Source organism: Falco cherrug, chromosome 1 (genome assembly GCF_023634085.1).
Source record: "Falco cherrug isolate bFalChe1 chromosome 1, bFalChe1.pri, whole genome shotgun sequence".
Classification (NCBI taxonomy): Eukaryota; Metazoa; Chordata; class Aves; order Falconiformes; family Falconidae; genus Falco; species Falco cherrug.
This window is the reverse complement of record NC_073697.1, coordinates 73359788-73375982: the sequence shown is the minus strand read 5'-3', so window position 1 is coordinate 73375982 and position 16195 is coordinate 73359788. Positions and strand designations below refer to the sequence as shown.

The 16195-nt window shown below is 40.2% G+C and overlaps 1 protein-coding gene across 2 annotated transcripts in view; it reads right to left on the bottom strand.

The window, feature by feature from the left end:
* Positions 1–16195, bottom strand: part of UNC5C (unc-5 netrin receptor C) — a 261113-nt gene that overhangs the window by 69116 nt on the left and 175802 nt on the right. For both annotated transcript variants that reach the window (XM_055713044.1, XM_055713037.1), the window contains exon 3: positions 6427–6570. In XM_055713044.1, the coding sequence (XP_055569019.1) occupies positions 6427–6570 (144 nt within the window). The remainder of the gene's footprint in view (positions 1–6426; positions 6571–16195) is intronic.

The following is a 16195-nucleotide window of genomic DNA, read 5'->3' as shown; positions in this document are numbered from 1 at the left end:
GAGCAAATGGGAGGTGCACACTCACCAGCCCCTCGTTCTGCCAATGGCATCTGCAGCCAGCTGGGGATAATGCTGCACCCTGATGACTCCTTGGAAACTCACCGCCCGCACGCCTGCAGAAAAGAAACTTTTTCCCTTTCCCTCTTCAGCTCTGAGCTAGTTCAGCTGGGTAGTGGTAAGACAAACCACTTTTGCAACACAACTTCCATATGGGCTATGCCTATAATGAAGAACCATCCACTCAAAACATTTAGTATTGATACAACTGTAAAAAATACAAGCAAGCAAGCTTTATTGAGAATTCACTGAGCAAATGGGTTCCCAGGTGTACATCGATAGCACTGTTCTTGTCCTTTTATATTTTTATTTGATAGCTTGATATTTCTTGGTTTTCTTTGTAAGCTTAACCTGCAAACTAACATAGAAACTTAATTCTCTTCATTATTTTATTTGTGATTGAAGATGGAATCCAAAGCTCTTGCTTTTCAAATAAATCCAAATGTAAAGTTCAAATGACCTAACCTCAATAGGTACCTTTTTTAGATGACAGATATACTAAACGTACTAAAGACAGACATTAGAAACATCAGGTGTACACTGTGTAAATGTAGTATTTTGTTGTTGTTGCTCTTCTGATGCACTAATCTGACTCACACAGCTGGTCACTACCAAAATATACACAAAATTCAGTGAACTTTCTGACTGCATCTATGTTTCACCATTGAACATTAAGCAGACTCTACCGAGAGCTGATAATTTCTTAGGACAGTGTAGGCAGGATCGTCTCAAGGACTGAGGGATTAAATTCATATAAATTCAGTAAAGGGGTTTCCTTCTGGTTTTCAAGCAACACTAACTGTGAAGCCAAGCCCATCTTAATTTATAAAGTCTTAGCTCTTTATTACAAAGCAATGTGATTGGTATTTATTACTGCTACAACTGCATCCTTAAGTCTGGAAGTCAGTCGTGCATGTTCATTTGGGAAGCAGTACAGAAACATGCCTGTCAAGGAAAAGCAGACTGGTAGTTACCAAATATGTTAAATGCTCAGTTAACTTCTCTGCTGCCCTTTCTGTGATCTGTCCTTTTCTCTTCAGTAATCTCAGCTCAAGATCGTGTGCCTCAGTTACCCCTTTATTAACTACAAGCAGCAGACATCTATTAGTAGCAACTTAAATAGTACATAATGAAAGAGTTAAGGTCCTATATCTGCTAACCCTCATACACACTCACCAAAGTGCATAAAACACATTTTGAAGTTATTTTTAATAACCTTCCTACTAAAATTTTCAAGTGATGTCCTTCCCAGCACTCTGGGATGTCCTTATCTCACCATCCGTTCAACTTTATACTATTGCAATGTGCTGTAGCACTTTGGTGGCTACACAAACTTGTCCTTACAGTGTTGCTTGGATTTGGTGTTTGAAGGGGGGGAAGCAAGGCACTGCAGCAATGTAACACAGAGCATGAGCCCCAGTACTAAAAGGTGAGATAACTGAGTGTCAATAAAGAATCTGTGATTTTTTTTTCATATCTGTTTCTTTGTATGACTGCATACCCCTTGTAAGTGTAGATAAACCATCAGATGAACTAGTCTACTTTTCTGTATTGCATTTATCTTATCAGTATACAGTATTTGACACGCATATATTAGCTACATTCCTTTGAAAAAATGTCTGGAGGAAAAAAGGCTTTTAAATAAGTACATGGGAAACTAGTATCAAATTATACAAAAGATTAACAAGAGCAGTTCCTTACTACATCAGGGCTTTTAAAAATGTTATTTAAAAAAAAATCTGATTTTAAGATAATGAATAAAGGAAAAGACTACCCACATTCATTACACCTAAAGAGAACAGAGAATAGAAATTACAGAGAAAGCTTCTTTTTTCTTATAGGCTTTCAACAAATTCAAAATCTGCCAGCAGATTTAGGGCTTGTATATTTTCTCAAGAACAGCACGGGTTAACATTGTGAAGTCAGTGAGGCTAGAGCAACACCAAACTGGAGTAAATGAAAAGTGAGGTTGCTGTATGCACATGGGCTCAAAGCAATTTGTCTTAGCTACCCCTTTATTATCTGATCTAAAAATTAGGTCAAATCCTGCAGCTATTGTTCAGTCTTTACCAGATGTATTTTCCAGTGGGTTTAACTCTACTCTCAGTTACACAGGCTCAGACCTCATTCATCCTTTTAACAGGAATTTTGTCCTGTTGGGTTTTATCTGTTCAATGACATCAGTCTTGTTACATCAAATTCATTTAAAACTCTATATTTGGCTTGGGTTTTTTTCAGCCAAAGGTAAAGCTATACAACCCCCCTCCTTCCTCCTTCTGTCCACAAAGTAACATTTTTTTTAATTGAGCAGACAAACTGTATCAAAACATACTAAGGACTCCTAGTGCTCCTGATAAAATGTGCCTAGAATAAATAAAAAATGTGTGAATAAATAGGAAAGGCATTTCAGCACTTTCATAGGCCAGTATCTCAGAAAATGTATTATATCTTTCTAGCTTCACCAAGATATACGTTAGGTGTCCCTACTTTTTTTGGTTACTGAGATATCTAGAATGGCAAAGTGAAAATACTAATAAATCTGCTAGTTTAGGAGGATGAAATGCTCCACTCTGTTCCCATGGGGAGACCAACACCTCAGGCAGATTAATTCCACGAAATAGGGAATACCTCCTTTTCAGAAACAGCCTGCATAGAAGGAAGTGTTTTCCAAGTGTACTCATGGTTCAGAAATGCAATGGCAAGATGCTGTTAAATGCCCTGAACACTTAGAGAAGCCAGGATGTTGGCTTTAGACTCAAGAGTCTTTTCCTGTTTAGACTGCTGGCATGAGCAGCCTTTGAAAACCAGCAGCATCTTCACTCCATATTTATAGATTAGTCCTTCCCTGAATAACTGAAGCTCTTGGCTGGAGCGATGTTGCAATTGATTTTCACAGAGAACTTGCATGGACTAGGTTGTTATGTACTTTGTGACACATGCCTGACCCTGCATTAAACAAATACATGCCACTTTTCAAGGATGCACATTTTTCACACTTTCAAATTACTTTTTCAGTTAATTCTATTACACGCTCGGTGAACAGAAATGTTGCATGTTATTTTTTGTTGTTTGTTTTTTTTAACAGAATGCAGCTCCAGCCCTTGACAGGACACTAATTCCAGAGTAGGACTGGTGGGCATAAGGGAGAAAAGAGAGAAAGAGAAGGAGAAAGAGGAGGAGGAGAAGAAGAGGGTAATGGAAAAGGAGAGAAGCTTTTCTTAATATGCTAGGTATGGCTACTTATGCTACAGTTGTACCTGTTGAGATGATATCACCAGGTTGACATATTAAGAAATAATAATAAAATTTAAGCAGAACACTTTACATGCTCCAGTTACCACTCACCTTTCCCAAAGTTGTCAGCGCTCACTTTTTGTACCGATTAAAAGTGAAGACTGCACTGGTGACAAACTTTCAACTATAACTGCAGACTATTCTGTTCCTCTTAGATTTTGGACACCCTTAATTTTCTGGATTAACAAATACTGCATAGACCCTATCTTGAATTCCAGTCTCATGGTATATTGTGTAACCATTAGAAGACTTACCAGCTGTTTTTTAAAGCTTAGGGGGAAACAACTATTATATTGCCAGTACAGATACAGTCCTCTGAAGTCAAGGCTGTGAATACATGCATACAGACAGGTATCGGTATATCTGAGTCCACAATTTAAAACAGTGATCTTGTAGACCAAATGACATCACAAAGTAAGGCACATGTCCTACATCATCTATCTGAGTTCCTAAAAAATCAGTCCTTAAGTTATCTGAGAAATTTATAGAAATCTGTGAAATTGAAATGGGACAATTTTGCAGAAAAGGCGCTTTTGCTGCTGTTTGAAAATCTGCAGTTTGAGGCCCTAACACTTAACCCTTAATCCCAAGAATTCTAAGTGATTTGCCTGCCTTGCACCTGCTCAAGAACCCCAAATGCAGGAACAGGAGGTTAAAAAAACTTCAGTAAAATACAAAACCATATTTGAGTTACAGGCACATAAAGCTCCCTGGAATTTATTTCATTGGACTGTTCTAAAAACCCCACCAGGACTCTAGAAAAATCACAGAACTGATTGTTCCTCTCTTTCCAAATAATGGTAAGAAAAAGAAGCAAACTGTATTAAGAGCACCTTCAACAGAAATTTGGATACCTGGGAAGAAATGTCAATTGATATAAAATAACTTCAGTACATGTGCAATGATTATGTGTTATATAGAAATAAAGTGCATAGGTATGGCAGTACACAAAAGTTACTTAACTATCAAGTGAAATACGCTCAGACTTCTAAACTGTGTTAATTTAATGGGCATCTGTCAAGGGCTTATTGGCAGGACATGAAAATCTACTTAATTCATTAACTTAGGAGTCATAATCTAAAAAACCTGTTCAAACATTGCTAAGTCTCTCTGAAGTGCTGACTGCTTAGGAGAAAAAAAATTGAAATTGCTCCCTTTTGTTTCAGTACAGAAAATTAAAATCCTCAAAGACTTGAAAGTTTTTCTGCCATGGGAAAGCACTAGGCACATATGTAATGGCATTTCTAATTTTGCAGGAAGACTGTACAATAATTTTAACTCCTCTTATCCCTGGGGGTATTATTCTGTGAGGTTAGTCCTGTACTCTAAAGCACAGGTCATCTATTTGCAGACAGTTACTTGTACTAAAAGCATTCAAAAATGGGTATTTAAATTGAATCTCTGAGATCTGTATCTGGATGTTTACACAGAAGGTAACTCCTCTTTGAGGGCTTAACCACATAATACTGTCTCAAGAACAGAAGGACAATCAATCTTTAAATAAAGAGTTTTAAATGACAGAGGGTCCTTCCTCTAACATGTCTGTGAGAAGCTTTATTTGGCTCGAAGAATTCTATTATCCCATTATACTTGGGCACAGTGCAGGAAATGTAAGTATGCGGCAAGCCCAGCTTCTAATGACCTTTTCTCACAAAATGTGTTTTTGCTGAGGTGAAAACTGCAGAAGAGATACGATTCCAGATTATATATGTTGCTCCCATTATATAAAACTGGATTTCATCATGTGAAAGAGAAATGGGAGTCCCCAGTGTGACTACTCGATTACAAAGAAAAGCACCTCTTTGAAAATTAATGAACATTAAATATTTGTGCAGTCAAATGAAAGTCAGTTTTTGAGGAATTGCTTGCCCTGTGTTCTTGGGGTCTGGTCTGTGAAAGGTTAAAAAAAACCCAACCAACTGAGGTTACTAGCAATGAATAACAATGATGAAATATAAGGGTTGAGATGACCACTTTCAAACTTGTATTACCACTCTGATTACATGGTATGCTAAAGAAACACTTTTTTCTTTGTTAAGGAACAACAGCTTTATTATATGATTGCAGAGATATATATTCTCAGCTTTGCAGAAAAGGAGCTGGGGGTCCTGGTGGACATGAAGGTGACCATGAGTCAGCAATGTGCCCTTGTGGCAAATGGTATCCTGAGCTGCATTAGAGGAAAAGTATTGCCAGCAGGCTGAGGGAGGTGATCCTTCCCCCAATTCAGCACTGGTGAGGCCAGTGAGGAGTACTGGGTCCAGTTCTGGGCTACTCAGTACAAGAGAGACATGGACATACTGGAAAGAGTCCAGCAAAGGGCCACAACGATGACTAGCATCTCTGCTACAAGAAAAGGCTGTGAGAGCTGGGACTGTTCAGCCTGGAGGAGAGAAGGCTCAGGGGGATCTCATCCATGTGTAGAGGCACCTGAAGGGAAGGTACAAAGAGGACAGAGCCAGGCTCTTTTCAGTGGTTTCCCGTGGCAGGAATGGAGGCAACGGGCACAAACAAACACAGGCGGTTCCCTCGGAACATCAGGGAACCCTTTTTCACTGTGCGGGTGGCTAAGCACTGTCACCAGTTGCCCAGAAAGTCTCCCTCCTTGGAGATACTACAAAGCCACCGGCAGTCAGTCCTGGGCAACTGGCTCTAGGTGGCCCTGCTTGAGCAAAGGGTTGGACCAGGTGACCCTCTGAAGTTCCCTTCCAGCCTAAACCATTCTGTGATTCTGTGAAAGGAACAGCTGTCACCCCATTTCACAGCTTGCTTTGGTAATATTCCTACTGATAAGCATCAAACACTTTTCTGGAGACATGTAATTGCTGTACTCAAGAAATACTGCTTTTGATGCTTTCCCTACACACAAAGGAGAAGAATGAGGTTTGACTCTTAAGAAGAGTATCAACTGAAATTCTTATGAATGTTTTGGAAGGCTTTAATTTTAGTATGCATCAATAACTGCAGAAAATACAAAGCCTAACTGGTCGGAAACAACACTCTCCCAAAAGGCAGAGACTCCACTTTTCCTCACCCAAACACCATCAGCTCAACATGCAGGGCAAAGACACTCACATGCGATGCGGACATAGGCTTTCCGGCTCTTGGTGGTGCCTGCAGAGCTCCAGGCCACGCACTGGCACCAGTAATCTTCGGGCCCGAAGAGCTCCTCGACTTGCTGGCGGGAAATCTCAATGCTTACCTCTCGGACAATCAGACCTGTCAAGGTGCAAGTAACGCTGGTCAATATTAGGTTTACAGATAGCAAGGAAAAAGCGTAGGTACAGAAGTCTGCTTGCAAAATTGTTGGGAGACCTTACAGCTCTCTACCGTTATCTACTCGGCAACACGGACTGTCATAAGGATGAGAAGGAAAAAGCCAAACACGTTATCTGCATAATGAAAGAAGTGGGTGAATGAAAAAATAACAACTGGAATTTTGACTTTTATCTCATACCACATGTATGTTAGACAAATAAGAGGAACAGCACTTCAGCTGATATAAATTGTACCATGTCCTCAGGATGATTTACATCAAGTGATGATCCAGCCCAGTTTTATTTTCATATGAATATCATAAAACCACAGAGTCATTGAATTTATAGGACTCCTTTAGCGCTCCTGTATTTCATCTCTTTTTTCTAGACAGATATAGCACAGGGAGAAGTCCTGTTCCCTCCGACACTGAACTGCCCAGGAAAATGGATTTTACTGTTGTGGAAAATGTCGCTATACTCTGTAATGATGGGCACATGTACTGCACTATGGTTATTGCAAGCTGCAGTTTGGGGGCTGTTACTGTCATATATACTACAGATACTGCAATAGCTTTTAGGTGATTTTATAATACAGTGCAATACACTTCATTGCTTGACGGTCACCCTAGCCCTGCCCTCCGTAACACATCTCAGCAAACCCCCCCTCCCCCCCCAAACCCACAGCTGCACCAACAATGACAATGACCCACTCACTAACCTTCCAAGCAGACCGATATTTGCCCACATTTCCCACACAGTGCACTCTGCTGGGAAGCTGTTTTGCTTCTTCTAAGTGCAAGGAAATACTATGGTATCTCAGACACCACTGCAGGGATCATCGGTAAAGTGTTGATCATCTAACAACAACCACTTGTTTCATACTGACACAATCCCTTTCTCTTCCTCGAAAATGCACTGCCTGGTCAAAACACTCCTAATTCCACCCAAGATACTAAGCAGTGGTGGGAGCGAGTGCTTTCACCTCTTGTCAGCATATTTGGTCTTTGTGGCTGATGCCAATCAATAAACTTCTAATGTGTGTCTGCCTGTAGAAAACACCATCGCCATTTCAGAAATGCACTCTTGCTAACAGTCTTGAACACATAAACTCACTTATAAATATTTTGTATAGTGGGACTGATTTTCTTTTTCCTCCCAGAATTGCCAGGAAAGTCAATTGAAAGCTCCTTGGATCACAGCGTGCAGTTTGTCCCCATCATCAAACACCAAAGGGCAGTTCCTCCTGCTGAGCACAGACTCGAGCCCATGGAGGCCAACTACCCTCAGCCTTCTGCCACATAGCTTACAAGACGATATTCATGATGTAAATGTTCCCAATTGTACAGCACAGCGCGTTCCTCAAGCTCTGGAAACCAGTCCAGCCCTTTGATTTGCCTCCAGCCTCACAGAGGCTCCATTCAAGGAGCCAATGATTAATTACTGTTTGTACACAGTTTTGCACTGTCATTGAGGCTGCATGCTGTTTGCATCCAAAACTTGGTTAACAACAGCAGAAAGGAATTAACGCACGTAATACCATAGACTTCTCTGGTGGGAATGCCTTCTAATGAGACGTATTTTCCTGCTAGAGACTATCACAGCCTAACTCCCTTTTTATTTCACTGTCCTTGACATCTTTAACTATTAAATAATCAGCTACTTTAGGGGAAACACTTAATAGCTTTCCTTCTTCAAATGAAATACTCAAAATGTGGCAAATGCACCCCAAAGAATGGAATTCAAAGTAGTGCATGGGCATTCGATACGCAGTGAACACACTGTGTTATACACTTGTTCTGCTTTGATGAGCTAATTTGGCTCCAAAAGGGGTCTGAGGGATAGCTTTTGTCCTGTTGAGAAGAGCATGAAGAGGGTGGGGAGGGAGCATGTACATTACATGCATAAAAATGGTTATATTTTCCCAGTGCAACTGCTGGTAGCCTAAAGATTACTTCAGTTCATTCCCAGTTTTCATAGCACTAGCCCAGGGAGCCTTTGAAAGTTACAATATTATGTTTTTATAATAAGGCTGATTATGACAGAGCTTGACGGAGCAGTGATCTTTGTTACCCGAGGGCTAGAGCAAGCAGGCTTATAATGACAGTACTGGTTAATAATGATTATGAAACAGTCTTAACATTCAGGACACAAATGCCATTTTCTGATAGACGGCTGAAGATACAAAACCATATGATAAATAACTTCCACTGAACCGACCAGCAGAAGTTTTTATCTCTGACTTCCTGAGATGCTTTCCTGTTCAAATTAACAAGCTACTCCAGGTAATGTCTTTTGGGACAGCTGTGAAGTACTGATAGGTTTTAGGTTATTCAAAGTAATTTGGCCTTTGATCTTTGAGCAGTATCAACAGATGTGCCATGACCAAAGAGATGCACACCTTCTCTACATACTAAACAGATGCCGCACCTTTCTGCTTACAAGCAAAAAATATCAGTGTCTTTGTCTCTAAGGTAAATTATTTTTCCTAGAGTTCAAAATGTATCAAACCAGTAGGCAATGTCATGAGATCATCTGGGATGTAAGGATCCATGGCCAGAACGTGAAGCTGGTTCCACCACTCCTTCCCAGCATCTCCCACTGGCACCTCATTGCACATACAGCCACATCAATTTAGGAGAAACCTCTCACCAGCTGAAATGCACCAAGCACGCACCCAGCCTCAGACGCTGGGGCAAGCACAAAGGGATACGTTTCCCTTGTACCAACTCGCAATCATATTCCTTCTGCTAACACACTTCAACATAACGCCTAACAGAAAATCTCTTTCTAGGCTAGATTACAAAAACCACAATTTACTGAGATACCTCAGACAGCAACTGCCTGGTTACCAGCTGACATACTGTGGTACATCAGATTTCACAGAGGAGCTGGTACAGTCTGTCTGCTCTTATTCAGGAGAGTATCGCTTATCCACCTCACGTGGGCACCAAGTGCAGGACAACCCTGGTATGATGACTTCAAACAGAGATCTTCATCTTATCCCTGTCGAAGCTGTTTCTGCTTCTACATCAAAGAACAGTAGCTGGAGTCATAAAAAAAGAAAAAAAAAAAAAGAAAAAAAAAGACAACCCATGTCTCAATATTTCCAGACAATGTGATGTGCTGTGCCTGTAGTTCAGGCAACTCTTTATCAAATTGTTTGATTACAGGTGAGCGCACGAATTCTGAGTGCAAAATTAGAAGTCACTTTATAAAATGAGTCCCTATATTTTGCCTAAATATATTTAACACAAGACAGATTAAGAGATCAGCCATAACTTGTGCAGCATATACCTTACCTGGTATTGTCCAATTTCACTTTGCCACATTACTGAATAACAACATGTCACCCTCTCACAGAGAATATCTCCTCTACCTTACCTTCTTTATTAGAAATATATTGAATATTTGAGTCCAGTTCATCATATGTTTAAGCTATACAGCAGGTGAAGTTATACAGCATAAATGTTTTCTTAACAACACTTGAGTAAGCTGCACATTTCCACAATTAATATAAACACATAGATGGTGGCACAATCCACAAGAAGTCAGGATCATCCTATTTTAAAACAATGCAATAAGAACGACAGCTGAAGAGAGGTAACAGAAATGTGGGCAGCTAGAATGCTTGACAGATTCCTTCTAATGTGTATAAATCCATAAAAAGCACCTATATAGTATTTGTAACTTGTACTCTCCCTGTTATGAATAGCTAGAATATGACAGGGAAAAGCATTTGCTTGCACTGTCCAAACTTGATTTGCATTCAGCAAAGTGAGAACTGTTTCTGTAGCCTCGTGCAGCCCATCTGGATCTTGGGTATGAAGACAGCTACGTGAAGATATTGGGTCTAATTATCACCACCCTATTTCTGGCAATAAGAAGATTGTGAAGAGAGGAACCTTAAAATGAAAATGCAGAAAATAAATTTAATTTAAAACAATCCTCCAAAATAAACAGTAATTGTATCTTAAGATGGTTCACGGAAAAAAAACCACAGATCCTTAAAAATGCATCCCCAGGTTGCTGGGCTCTTTCTGCACAAGCATTTCTTTTCTGATCTCAGTGAATAACTGCAGCATTCCCAAGAGAAAAAGTAATGTAGGAAGATTTACAGCTTGAGTATGAGGAACTAAAAAAAATCTCAGGAAAAAACAAAAGCAACAATTATTTGCTGTCCTCTCTGGGTCCTGAGCATACAGGATCTGCTGGGTCATAAACGGTGTCACAAAGTTTGCTCAAGGCTGGGACTGTTTATACACACAGATCAGTCATATTTAATACGCTTACCTAAACCTGGCACCAGAAAAAGACATTACATTGGTGGAACTTCCCTAAAGACAGGTCCAGAGCCCTGCAGCTGTTAGGAGACTAAATAAACTGGTATGCTGGGTTTGGCTAGGATAGGGTTAATTTTCTTCATAGTAGAAAGTATGGGGATATATTTTGGATTTGTGCTGAAAACAGTGTTGATAGCACAGGGACATTTTCATTATTGCTGAGCAGCGCTTGCACCAAGCCAAGGCCTTGTCTGCAACGAGGCTGGGGGTGCACAGAAGTGACACAGCCAGGACAGCTGACTCCACCTGACCACAGGGATATTCCATACCATATGACGTCTGCTCAGCATATAAAGCTGGGGGGAGAAGAAGGAAGGGGGGGACGTTTGGAGCGATGGCGTGTGTCTTCCCAAGTCACCATTATGCGTGATGGAGCCCTGCCTTGCTGGGGATGGCTGAACACCTGCCTGCCCATGGGGAGTGGGGAATGAATGCCTTGTGTTGCTTTGCTTGCGTGCGTGGCTTTTGTGTTACCTGTTAAACGGTCTTTATCCTGACCCATGAGTTTTCTCACTTTTACTCTTCTGATTCTCTCCCCCATCCCACTGGGGCAGAGCGAGTGAGTGGCTGTGTGGGGCATGGTGGTCACTGGCCAGAGTAAACCATGGCAACTGGTCTAGGATATCCTTTTGCACCTAATAGTTTTCTGTCCATGTGAGGACAGAGGATAGCTTTCAAAAACGTTCAGGGTGCTTGGCATAATAAATCTGAGATTATGTCCCATGAATTAAATAGGTTCTCCAAAAATGACAATTTTTTTTTCATATTTAGTAACACAGCACAAACAATTATTAATTTCAATAAAATAAACATATTCCTGGGACTAATACAACTTGGGCTCTGAAAAGGAGTACAACGGAACCAGAACTTTACTTACTTCTGTATTTGCACATTAACGGGGGATTAACAGGTGATGGGGCAGAGGGAGCCTTTGCTGAGGCTGCCCACTACTACTGTGTGCAGCAGAGGAGAGACACTGCCTGATGGTATATCTCAAAATAAAAATTACCACCCCCTCCTGGAGCAAAAGGAAGTGTGAAGAGGGAATTGTGCCTTATATATATGGTCTTTTATTATAAGCTGTATCCTAGAAACACAATCAAGCAAAGACACACTTCATTCACACCATCCCCAAGCGCTTAACTTAGCTGGCTCTACAAACTGTGAGATAGATTATCTGGTCTTCAGAGGCAGAAATGTTATCTTTTTTAATGTATGCAAATGTAATGTAATTGTATGATATTATGGCAGATTATTAGTAACTGAAATAATAACTCATGGGTTCCACATTGCACCCGCTGAAGTAATTGGCAAATTTCCTAATGATTTTAATAGGAGCAGATTTGCCAATCAGACTCACTTCTTTCCAGAGAGAAACAAAGATGTCTTATAGGGTTCTGCAACCATATATGACTGTGCAAGACAATATACGATCACTGTAAACATCTGAAAACAGAAGATTATTATCAACTAATCAAACGTAATTATCCAGCCTGGAGTTAGTCTAGGTCACAGAGTTGGTATCTATACCTCATTGGGCGTTGTTCTGCCAAGAAATTATTTTGATGTATTTTGGCTGCCATAAATGTTAGACATTTGATATTAATACCCCGCATGTGTGAAAATATTCTTCAGGACTTTGATAGAGCAATTTTTGTGGAAGCATTATACTGGCATGTGTTTGACCCTCTGGCACAACACTAAAGAGGAGCTATTTAGTTGCAAGACTAAACTGAACTCACGAACTCCAAGAAACAGCATGGATAATTTGTTTATTTTCTCTGTAAGTAGAAGTTCAAACGATTTCAGTGCTTTGTGCTTTCATTTGCCCAAAAGGTATTTCATTAATTAGTAATCACATATGCCATAGAACACATTTCTCAAGGAGATGGAACTTTATGACCCGTTGGTCTGCAAAAAGACATTACTGTAATACATGCTTATAGATTGCAGGTGTATTGCAGCCACTGTAAATAATACAGAAATATAGCCCATTTTCATACAGGTAACTTGCAACCCTTTACATGTTCAATTTCTTGAAATCAGTACTCAGAGCACCCTCCCAAACCTGCTGTTCAGTGCTGTAGGCTTCCTCTCTGCTCAGACAGGCACAGATTCTGCCTCACTGCATGCACCCTCAGATGCCCCTTACTGCTGTGCAGTGGGGACACAGAGGGCAGGGACAGCTTTTCTTAACAACGTAGAAGAGGCTTCGGGGATTCAGCAGCAAAACGGCTCTGGGGGAGGGGGATTCCTCCACACGTCCATGCAACACATGGTGTTACAGAATGGAATTATATGGCATGTAACTTAGAAAACCACAGTGTCTCCATATTCAGATCCTTAACCTATACATAGAGAAAAATGTGGTGGCTTGCTCAGTCTGAAAATAAATCAGCGTCAGTCTGAAACAGTCCATGCTTTCTGGCTCACACTTCCTTTTCTAGCTGTTAGGAGTAGGAGAGGGACATGAGGGAATATGTACGAATGTTGCTCACTTACGACAGAATTGAATGACAGCAGTATACACACTTTTTAAGGCATGATGAGGGTGGAAGGAGAATCCTGATACCAAAAAAGAAAATTGGAGTTTTGCAATAATTTCAGGAGGGGCTGGATTATATCTCCACAGTATTTGGCAAAAAGGATGAAAGCATTTTCAGTTCTCATAGTCCCCATCTGTCCTACATTTCATACAAAGCTTCATCCAAAAATCCTTAAAACATCATCATATTTTTTCTTCATGAAAGTAACCAAGACCATATTCCAAAGTGGTATGACTGTAAGCAGACTTAAAAGGTAAACAGATTGCTTTCTTATTATGCCATCATTTGTCATTAGATTGTTCTCTGATGGTAAAACTTAAGTGACTAAAGACAAAAATTATGATCTTTTTACTTACCAATAGTCCAGGATGACCTGTCTAATTCATTTAATTGCTCGACACAGGTGCTATAGAAAACCTGTCTCTATAGCACAAGGCTGCTCACCTTACTTGGTGAAATAACCTTTCTACAAAGATAAAAATAAAATCAGTGCTATGTCAGAATTGAAATTTATTTACCCTCTTGCAGAAATGGATCCCTCACAGTCAGAGTTATTCCACTCAAACATACCAGAGTACTTAAGCTATGGTGTTTATAAAATGAATAAATAGGCTATGCACAAGAAGAATGGCTTCAAATATTAAAGTTCTTGCTGAGAAAAATGTGCTCTGTGCATCCTAATGGGACAGAGATGATTGCATGATGGCACACTTTGCCTATATCTTATTTTCTATATAGAGTATCTGTAATCTTAACAAAAGATAGATAGACAGACAGATATCTAGAGATAGTTTAAAAGAGCAAACAGCTTTAACACCTACTAATCCTTCACGCTGTGATTGCATCCACCTGGTCTTGCCTCAGTACTGCTTTTCTCTAAATTGTGGCTGGCTGGTGATATGAAATGACTGCATGAAGTTCACAAACTATTTTCCACAATTATTAGCTTAAATATTTAAATTAAAGGCTTCCGGCTATTTTGGCTCTCTTCATAACTTTCCCCTTAGGAAACAGATACATTCTTAACTCAAATTATACAGATGAAGGCAATAGCCTAAAAAAGTCAAGTTTGCCTTTAAACCGATGTCAAGTTTGCCCTGGTTTGCATCAGTTACCTATGGTATCTAATTACCAGCTAATGGTAGTGAATTAAGCTGGAATCCCAGCTCCCCTACTATTTTTTAACTGACTTACACAAAAAATTACAAACGGCTGCCTTCAGAGGGATTTTACTTTGAACTGGAATTAAAGAACACGCGTTCTCTTTGAGTTTTATTTTCTTTTAGTTAAAACCAGGCCTTTTTGTTCTTTTCCCACTAACATCTGAAGGACCAAATTGTGTAAGATGCAGGGAAGATTTCAAAACTCAATTCTTGAACGCTCATGGAACACAAATTGCGTGCCCTGGTCCCTGCCAGCGTGGTGGAGGTGGGCAGTAAGGAGCTGTGGGCTCCTTCCTTGGGGGAAGGTAAACTGCTGTCTCCTCCCGCAGCCAAGCTCAGCAGCTGACTGCTCCACATCACCCTTGAACTACTGCTGTTTAATACCTTAGAACAGTATTGGATTACTTGTTCTCAGCCGAGAAGCAGTTCAGAGACAAAGAAAAAACACCTCCCCCCTTTTTTTTGTAATGGAGGCCATTTTCTGTTTGACGGCATTTTTTGCTAATATGCACAAATTGCTCCAAAATGTGTTGTTCTCTTCCACATGTAACAATGTGCCTATTGTTGCAGCTTTCTTTTTTACTTTTTCCTGGTACAAAAGTAATAATCATGTTCCAACGTAGCAGGACTCTAAAGAAAACCTTACTACAAGCATATTCAACCACAGGCATCATCATTTCTGAACTCACATAGGCTGAGGTCTAGCAGCAGAAACAAATGTGAGGCAAAGCATCCCGACCCAAGCACGCCTGAGCAACGGCATCTGAGCAATTCTCTGCCAAGCTGGTGTGACTTACAAGGAGCAGGAAGAAGAGAGGTTATTGGCATAGGAAAGCATGAGCTCTTAGCAGTTCCAGCTTTTGGGTCAAAGCCCAATCTTCCCTTCTTTCAGCTGAGGCACGTGCAGCTGAGAAAAGATGTTGCTTTTTTTTTTTTTTTTTTTTTTTTTCCAAGGGCCAGGAAAAAAAATGTGCCAGTGGTTCATGTTTTACTTAAAGCTGCAGTTGAGTCTTCACAAAGAAAATCTGTGCACTTTTTAATTCTGGTTCAGAGGATTTACATGCTCTTTCTAATGATCTGGGCCTTCAGCAGTGGGTAATGCTTCCCAGTCCCCAGCTTAGTGCTCATGCAAAATTGAAGCACTTTTGAGGCAGTTTAGAGCCTACAGATGAATCTCAATGTGCAGGCAAAAAGAAATACTGGTTATTTAGCACTTCACTAGCAGAAGCCGAGGAAATTATGAGAAAAAAAAAATATCTATTGAACTTCAAACATCTGGGAAGCCAACTGAGAGCATCTGAATTTTGAACAGTGTGTTTACATACCCTTTGCATAGTGGAGCAGGGGGCAGGGAAATGAACAATAAATGGGTTTGCGCATTATTTTTTATATAAAAATATACACCAAGTTGTATACGTATTGACATATATTGCTGACATATTACTGAAATACACATGTGTGTATATATATGAAATACATATCTGAACATGTACTTATGTACCACACCCACTCTGTGTGGCTTTGAGAAGCAGAGACAA